Source organism: Diaphorina citri, unplaced genomic scaffold, assembly GCF_000475195.1.
Source record: "Diaphorina citri unplaced genomic scaffold, Diaci psyllid genome assembly version 1.1 scaffold52, whole genome shotgun sequence".
In the NCBI taxonomy this organism is placed as follows: Eukaryota; Metazoa; Arthropoda; class Insecta; order Hemiptera; family Psyllidae; genus Diaphorina; species Diaphorina citri.
In genome coordinates, this window is record NW_007377489.1 from 360,586 (window position 1) to 370,379 (window position 9,794).

The window sequence follows — 9,794 nt, forward strand, 5'->3', positions numbered from 1 at the left end:
TTGTTGATAGTCATGTTCAGGGTTACCTCTCCTAGTCATCTAATGTTTACAGAATGTCCACATCTAACATCTAGTATAATAGGTTGATATCTATGTACATAATATATCATGAGGTGTCAATAAGAGAGGGGAGGAAAAAATTTTTTCCTCGGTTACATCATTTTCCAGCAAAATATCGTACGAAAAGTGAAAAAATATGTACCTAACTTTATGTAGAAATGGAATAATGAAAAAATAATATAATTTTTCCTCAATTACGATATTTTTCCAGGAAAACATTGTCCGGAAAGCGAAAAATATTTAATTTCTGTAGAAATGGAATAATAAAAAAATCATCAGCAAATATTAACATGGAATAGAAATAATAATAAAAAGTTCCTCTGAGGCACGTTCATGTCCTTTCTCCTCACAGTTTCCTTCAGATTTGATTGTGAAAAAAGAAAAAAAAATCTATAAAACCATCAAGTAAGAAAGAAAAATATCGAAGATAAGAAATGTCAAAATACCGACGTGAGAATTATGAAAAGTTGAACTGTGGTGACATTTCCCCCCTGCGACTGACTATTCATGACTAGTGACAAGTCAGGTTGAAATTTATTTAATAAAATTATTTGAGCTACCACTCCGTCAGGTTTGATGTCATTTTCAAGTAGATTTCGAGTGAGGCGAACAGGAAAATTAGCTTTCTGGGACTTGACATTTCAATCCAGGCGTATCGCGGTGTCCCTATTGTAGTGAAAAGGAGAATTTGTTATCAGATATTCGAGATAAGGTCAGATTTCTCATAGGAACATCGCAGTGAATAAGAAAACTATGTGGCAATGTATTTTAGATGATATCAAGTGACAGTACTCATATGTACTTGTAGGAACCAACCTCAGTGATGTTGTGCATAGCACGGTGGACTTTGAATGTGAAGGTTGGTAATTCGAGTCCAAATCAAGTCATAAAATCTAGCGTAATTTATTAAACTCGGAACGACATTAGTGACGAGCATGTATGCTTAACACATTTAAAATCCCTTTTACTTTTATGAACGTTGTAGTAAATATTAAAAGAAAGTCTTGTATCTTTTCTTCGAAAAATGCATCAAACACAAAAGTAAAGTCAGAAATCACGATGTGGACATTCTGCAAGCTCCCTTTCCTTTCCCTATCCTACATTCAGTCATGTCTTGTACCCTAACAGCTAACAGTGTCCCATTTGTCCCTAGGCAATAGTGCAATAAGTATTAAGGGAGAATAATTAAAACTGAAAGTTTGTCTTGCGTTCTACAAGGTGGATGAAGCAATGTATGTAAAAAATATAATTAATTTCTGATGATAGATTGAAGATTCTGTAACTTTGTGAAGGTCCATCTTGACTAGGTAGGTTGAAATGACAAACGTATACTTCTTCACTATTTTGTAAAATAGTGAAGAAGTATACGTTTGTCATTTCAACCTACCTAGTGATAAGAAATGTCAAAATACCGACGTGAGAATTATGAAAAGTTGAACTGTGGTGACATTTCCCCCCTGCGACTGACTATTCATGACTAGTGACAAGTCAGGTTGAAATTTATTTAATAAAATTATTTGAGCTACCACTCCGTCAGGTTTGATGTCATTTTCAAGTAGATTTCGAGTGAGGCGAACAGGAAAATTAGCTTTCTGGGACTTGACATTTCAATCCAGGCGTATCGCGGTGTCCCTATTGTAGTGAAAAGGAGAATTTGTTATCAGATATTCGAGATAAGGTCAGATTTCTCATAGGAACATCGCAGTGAATAAGAAAACTATGTGGCAATGTATTTTAGATGATATCAAGTGACAGTACTCATATGTACTTGTAGGAACCAACCTCAGTGATGTTGTGCATAGCACGGTGGACTTTGAATGTGAAGGTTGGTAATTCGAGTCCAAATCAAGTCATAAAATCTAGCGTAATTTATTAAACTCGGAACGACATTAGTGACGAGCATGTATGCTTAACACATTTAAAATCCCTTTTACTTTTATGAACGTTGTAGTAAATATTAAAAGAAAGTCTTGTATCTTTTCTTCGAAAAATGCATCCAACACAAAAGTAAAGTCAGAAATCACGATGTGGACATTCTGCAAGCTCCCTTTCCTTTCCCTATCCTACATTCAGTCATGTCTTGTACCCTAACAGCTAACAGTGTCCCATTTGTCCCTAGGCAATAGTGCAATAAGTATTAAGGGAGAATAATTAAAACTGAAAGTTTGTCTTGCGTTCTACAAGGTGGATGAAGCAATGTATGTAAAAAATATAATTAATTTCTGATGATAGATTGAAGAATTAACATGATATGTACTTTTATATTCCAGTGGACTTTGAATCTGGAGGTTGTTGGTTTGAGTCCAAGTCAAGTCATAAAATTTAGCTTAGTACTAATACGTTTAATAGCGGGGAACGACGTTTGTGACAAGCATTTATACTTAACACAATTAAAACCTCTTTCAAGTCCGCGACCAGACTAAGCTGGTCTACTCCCTGTACTAAGGAATAATGAAAGTTGTTGCTTGTCTAGGTTGCTGGCACTCTAGATATATTTACCTTTATTAGTACTAATACGTTTAATAGCGGGGAACGACGTTTGTGACAAGCATTTATGCTTAACACAATTAAAATTCCTCCTCCTTTCGGACTGGTATCCTCCCTGTTTCAAGTCCCCGAACAGACTAAGCTGGTCTACTCCCTGTACTAAGGAATAATGAAAGTTGTTGCTTGTCTAGGTTGCTGGCACTCTAGATATATTTACCTTTCTGTTTCAGGTGGCAAGTATCCGTTCATGTTGAAGCTTTGCTTTTCTTCGGCTAGAAATGTCAATTCATCCTCGCGTCGCTACCGAGACAACTTTGAAGAGGAAGCAGACTAGATCCCCTCCTGCTCTTCTCTCACTCCTAAATATTTTTTTGATTTTTTACAATTACATTTTACTTATTGTGACCAGAAAGTGGAGGAACGGACATTACACGTTTTGCTGTGGTATTGTGACTAGGAACGTGGACATTGTAGATTATACAGAAGGATCACGCATTATGAATTTTGCTGTGACTAATAACTTACAACTCTCATACGCAAAGCACGTTGTTTCTGTTTCCCTATGGAAATAGAGGCTTGGTAACTGTAGTGATTTATGTAGAGATCTTCATTTAAAATCAAGAAGAGAACTAATGTTTACACACATTTTACAATCATGATTTGTACAACTCTCATACGCAAAGCACGTTGTTTCTGTTTCCCTATGGAAATAGAGACTTGGTAACTGTAGTGATTTATGTAGAGATCTTCATTTAAAATCAAGAAGAGAACTAATGTTTACACACATTTTACAATCATAATTTGATTTTTTCCTGGATTTTCATTCCTTAGCTACGCTTTGTCTAGTGCAAATTTATCCTCTTCGCTAAAGTGGTTACTTGGTTAGGTGGCAAAGAATGCCTCTGTAAATAACCTCCCCAGATTTTTTCCTGGATTTTCATTCCTTAACTACGCTTTATCTAGTGCAAATTTATCCTCTTCGCTAAAGTGGTTACTTGGTTAGGTGGCAAAGAATGCCTCTGTAAATAACCTCCCCTGTTGGTAATAGTAATCCTTAATCCTTCCCCTGCCTCTGTCTATACCTCATGTAATCCTTAATCCTTCCCCTGCCTCTGTCTATACCTCATGTAATCCTTAATCCTTCCCCTGCCTCTGTCTATACCTCAGGTAATCCTTAGTCCTTGATCCTTCTCGCGCCTCTGTCTATAGCTCAGCTAATCCTTAATCCTTCCTTCCTCTGTCTATACGGTAGGCTCAATCCCCGAATTCGCTTAATGACCGAAAAAAGCGCTCACTCCGCGGAGTGGAATACGGCTTTTAAAAGTTCCAGAACTGCAGGGTGAAAAGTTGCAAGAGTCCATGTTCCCTTCTTTGAAGGAATAACTTATCAATATTGGAGGGAATAGTTGCAAAAGCAAGAGATAGGAAAGATTATTCACGCTCCTGGAGCGAAAATCACGCACATCCTGACCCAAATCTCACCATCCTGTATGAAATGCGATGTGTGCATGCCTTTTTTTAAGATAAGTGTTCCACCGCCGTTTTTATTTCGTAGCAATGAAACAACTGCTACATTAGACGCATGTGGTCTGTGTCGCAGCATGCCCATCCCGAACTTTTAAAAGTTCCAGAACTGCAGGGTGAAAAGTTGCACGAGTCCATGTTCCCTTCTTTGAAGGAATAACTTATCAATATTGGAGGGAATAGTTGCAAAAGCAAGAGATCGGAAAGATTATTCACGCTCCTGGAGCGAAAATACATCCTGACCCAAATCTCACCATCCTGTATGAAATGCGATGTGTGCACGCGTATAATTATATCGTGTGGGAGATGAATGTGCTGGTGCTGAAATATTATTAGAAAAATAAAACGAACAAGAGAAAGACTAGAAGGAAGATGAAAGGGGAAAGGACGGATAGAAGAAGAAAGATGAGAGAGAGAGAGAGAGAGGAGGAGGAGAAGGAGGAGGAAGAGAAGGTAGAGAAGAGAGAGAGAGGGATAAGGAAAGGTAAAAATAATGAGATAGATATGGTGTGGGGTGGGAATGTCTGTTGTGGAAAACACTTGAGAGAGTGTGCATGCGTATATATTGTGTGGGAGAAGAATGTGCTGGTGCTGAAATATTATTAGAAAAATAAAACGAACAAGAGAAAGACTAGAAGAAAGAGAAAGACTAGAAGGAAGGGGAAAGGACGGACAGAAGAAGAAAGATGGGAGAGAGAGAGGAGGAGGAGGAGGACGAGGAAGAGAAGGTAGAGGAGAGAGAGAGAGGGATAAGGAAAGGTAAAAATAATGAGATAGATATGGTGTGGGGTGGGAATGTCTGTTGTGGAAAACACTTGAGAGATGATGCCGATGGATAAAATTGGAATTTGAAGGAATGGAAAGTGTGTGTACCTATAGTCAGTCATATGTAGGTTGAATAAAACGTGTAAGTACCCGAATATGGGTATTAGGGGTCTAGGGCTAGGAGCTATTATTTTACCAAGCACAGCACAGACCAACTCGATGGACAAATCGATCTGTAGTAATAGTAACTTGAAATCTAGCTACCATCTCACATATTAGACATACCTAAACGACATACCTAGTTAGAAATGTCATCAAAAGTACACCAGCTCTGAAATGTCATCAAAAGCCCAACAAACTTCCTCCGTCTTTTACTTGGAAAAATGGGAAGTACACATTTTTATCGATTCGGCAAACGAGACATGTTTTATAGTCCCAAGTCTCATCATTTTTAGGGCTGAAAATTTCACAATTTTTTTCCCAACATTTATAAAAAGTTTTTTGTGTCCTCATAAATAAAAGCCACGTCAAAATGTTTTCTTCAGCAATAAAATTTATTGTTTAAAATATTTCTCTTGACTCTCAAGTGCATTACAATCATCAAAAGCCCAACAAACTTCCTCCGTCTTTCACTTGGAAAAATGGGAAGTACACATTTTTATCGATTCGGCAAACGAGACAGGTTTTATAGTCCCAAGTCTCATCATTTTTAGGGCTGAAAATTTCACAATTTTTTTCCCCAACATTTATAAAAAGTTTTTTGTGTCTTCATAAATAAAAGCCACGTCAAAATGTTTTCTTCAGCAATAAAATTTATTGTTTAAAATATTTCTCTTGACTCTCAAGTGCATTACAAGCAGTATTTAAAATTATGAATAGAAAGCGGGAAGATCTTATTATGTTGTGTGTTTTTTTTTTTCTGAACATTTTTTTTTATAGAAAATAGCAAACTGAAAATTGTTATTTTTCCCAGTTTTCCTTTTAAATACCTACTTAGATTCTTTTTTATCCACTCCAGTCATTAAGTACTTAGAAATACTTTTCCAGAGAAGTGGTTCAGTATTTCAGCCCTATTCTTCTTTTCCTTTAGTAATTATCATCACTTCCTGGATGTGAAGAGTCCCATTTCCCCCCTTGTGAAAATCGCTAAGAGCTTCTAATTTCTCTTTACAGTTTATAATTTCTACTTGCCTACTCATGAACTCATTAATCTATCTACTATTTATCTACTCAAGTACATTTGCGGCTATGGAGCCAGGTCTTTATTTTATTAGGTACCTACTTCGGTTCAATCATATGATGTGAGAAGGAGAGAAAATGTTGGAGAAGATGGACAAGTAACACAAATACGTAAAGTATACTTAAAATGACTTTACTCAGGATATACAACACTACTAAAGCTATACAAACATGTATACTTTACATGCATTTTGCATACAATAGGCGCAGAAAGCTGGAGACAAGTCTACTTCGGTTCAATCATATGATGTGAGAAAGAGAGGAAAAGGTGGACAAAAACACGAATACGTAAATAAAATAACATTACTCAGAATATACAACACTACTAAAGATATACAAACATGTATACCTCCTTTACATGCATTTTGCATACAATAGGCGCAGAAAGCTGGAGACAAGTTTTATTTCAACTTGGAGACGTAAAAACACATTTAATGGGGCTCTCCATTGTCGATAATCTTGAGCTGGGTGTGTGTGAAAACGTTTTAAAAACGAAATGAAATTTTCATACACAGAAAAAAGAAAATGTAAACTAAAAGGTCCTTGAACTCAAGTGTGGGGGGGCTGACAATGACGTTCATGAAAAATTGCGTTTCTACTTCCGTCTGGGAAAGCCATTATAAAATTCCAACCCAAGGAGGTGGGGGGGCTGACAATGACGTTCATGAAAAATTGCGTTTCTACTTCCGTCTGGGAAAGCCATTATAAAATTCCAACCCAAGGAGGATTTTCCGGAAATGCCGGTTGTGTTCCACTCTCGCCCCGCGCTCCCCGGTGCATTGTGTCTAATGTGCCCCCTCTTTCCCCTAAAACTTAACCCTCCCTTACTCGGCCGGCATAAATCAATAAGAATAATAATAAAATTGAATTCCTATTCTATTCTTTTGTGATAATTTGTGAAAGGGAAAGACAGGCAATTTTGTGACGAAATTTTAAATGTGTTCAATGGAATGTACACAGAAATCAAAGTGCATTTTGAGGGAATTAATCATTTCTAATTTAGCTCTGAATTATTTGGAGTTTTATTGTACGTAGATGAGCAACACCATACCCAACAAAAAGATCTTGCAGACAAATTAACAGAATATATCCACCTTTACCTACCTAACAGAAAGTTTTAAATTTAGTAATTATCATCACTTCCTGGATGTGAAGAGTCCCATTTCCCCCCTTGTGAAAATCACTAAGAGCTTCTAATTTCTCTTTACATTTTATAAATTCTACTTGCCTACTCATGAACTCATTAATCTATCTACTATTTATCTACTCAAGTACATTTGCGGCTATGGAGCCAGGTCTTTATTATAGGTACCTACTTCGGTTCATCGGTTCAATCATATGATGTGAAAAGGAGAGAAAATGTTGTAGAAGGTGGAAGTAACACAAATACGTAATGTATACTTAAAATGACTTTACCCAGGATATACAACACTACTAAAGCTATACAAACATGTATACTTTACATGCATTTTGCATACAATAGGCGCAGAAAGCTGGAGACAAGTTTTATTTCAACTTGGAGACGTAAAAACACATTTAATGGGGCTCTCCATTGTCGATAATCTTGAGCTGGGTGTGTGTGAAAACGTTTTAAAAACGAAATGAAATTTTCATACACAGAAAAAAGAAAATGTAAACTAAAAGGTCCTTGAACTCAAGTGTGGGGGGGGGGGCTGACAATGACGTTCATGAAAAATTGCGTTTCTACTTCCGTCTGGGAAAGCCATTATAAAATTCCAACCCAAGGAGGATTTTCCGGAAATGCCGGTTGTGTTCCACTCTCGCCCCGCGCTCCCCGGTGCATTGTGTCTAATGTGCCCCCTCTTTCCCCTAAAACTTAACCCTCCCTTACTCGGCCGGCATAAATCAATAAGAATAATAATAAAATTGAATTCCTATTCTATTCTTTTGTGATAATTTGTGAAAGGGAAAGACAGGCAATTTTGTGACGAAATTTTAAATGTGTTCAATGGAATGTACACAGAAATCAAAGTGCATTTTGAGGGAATTAATCATTTCTAATTTAGCTCTGAATTATTTGGAGTTTTATTGTACGTAGATGAGCAACACCATACCCAACAAAAAGATCTTGCAGACAAATTAACAGAATATATCCACCTTTACCTACCTAACAGAAAGTTTTAACCAAAGAGAGGTGAAATAATCAGGCCACCAAAACTAAACTGACCATAAAGATTAGTTAGTACCTACGCTATAAGAAGAGGAGTAACAGTAGTAAGACAAGAAGTGGTAACCAGCCAAACTAAGTACTTAAACCTAATACTCGTACAATATTAGGAAAGACAGGCAATTTTGTGACAATATTTCAAATCGGAGGGACTTTTCGTTTAATGTGATTTTAAATGTGTTCAATGGAATGTACACAGAAATCAAAGTGCATTTTGAGGGAATGAATCATGTCTAATTTAGCTCTGGATTATTTGGAGTTTTATTGTACGCAGATGAGCAACACCATACCCAACAAAAAGATCTTGCAGACAAATTAACAGAATATATCCACCTTTACCTACCTAACAGAAAGTTTTGAATGTGATTTTAAATGTGTTCAATGGAATGTACATAGAAATCAAAGTGCATGATGAGGAAATGAATCATTTCTAATTTAGCTCTGAATTATTTGGAGTTTTATTGTACGTAGGTGAGCAACACCATACCCAACAAAAAGATCTTGCAGACAAATTAACAGAATATATCCACCTTTACCTACCTAACAGAAAGTTTTGACCTAACCAAAGAGAGGTGAAATAATCAGGCCACGAAAACTAAACTGACCATAAAGATTAGTTAGTACGCTATAAGAAGAGGAGTAACAGTAGTAAGACAAGAAGTGGTAACCAGCCAAACTAAGTACTTAAACCTAATACTCGTACAATATTAGACATACAAGAAGCAGAGAGGAAAAAGCACAACATCCTCCCCTCCTTGAAACAGTAATCAGTAACAATTGATAGCAGACAAAAAGCCATTAAAACTACTTATTTACTTATTGGACCAAAGTTTCTCCAGAGGATTACAAAGTTTCAACTGGAACAACACCTGGGGCAGTAGCCCCTCCTACTTCCCCTCTCCTCTTGGCTTATCCCCCTCCCCTTTTCTCTCTCAGGATCCTTTATTCCCCTCCCTTAGGATCCTTTATCTCCCCTCTTCTCCATTCTCAGGGTCCTGAATTATTACGTCTACGGTGGCCATTTGGTGATATCTACGTGATACGATGGCCTTTGGCCGTAGTAGGTAGGAAGTTACGGGTACCCAGTGTTATCCAAAAAGAGGTTATGTACGAGTAGATACGTTTCAGATGGTTCAAAACTTCAAATAGGACAATAAAATTAGTATAGCATAACATACAGAATGGAAGGAGATGGGGAGAGAAGGAGAGAATATGATATAATGTTCAATGGTGGATGTGCCAAATGCACCAGTATTTAGGAGAGTAAAAAATGCATTTATTGATTGTCAAAATTAAATTAAATCCAAACTTAGCGTTTGGATTCAAAATCTTATTAGCCGTATGCCCATATGTTTCAGAAACAACATCGTTGTTTATCAAATCAATCTTTTGATTGAGTAAGAATGACTTACAAAATTGAAAACGGAGCTCTTTCACAACCAAACAATTTGTCGCCAGCCTAGTTAGCTTAGTTGGTAGTGCGTCTGCCTTGTAAGCGCTGGGCCGCGGGTTCGATTTCCGCCCGGGGCGG

At 37.0% G+C, this 9,794-nt stretch overlaps 1 protein-coding gene across 10 annotated transcripts in view; it reads left to right on the plus strand.

The window, feature by feature from the left end:
* The window catches only part of LOC103516281 (heterogeneous nuclear ribonucleoprotein L), a 117,261-nt gene that overhangs the window by 106,593 nt on the left and 874 nt on the right, over positions 1–9,794 (plus strand). For 9 of the 10 annotated variants that reach the window (XM_026828668.1, XM_026828683.1, XM_026828666.1 and 6 more), the window contains one exon: positions 2,778–3,086. The exons of the other annotated variant lie outside the window; for it this stretch is intronic. In XM_026828668.1, the coding sequence (XP_026684469.1) occupies positions 2,778–2,881 (104 nt within the window). In that variant the 3' untranslated portion in view covers positions 2,882–3,086. Of the gene's footprint in view, positions 1–2,777; positions 3,087–9,794 lie in introns of those variants that run through there. 10 annotated transcript variants of the gene reach the window in all.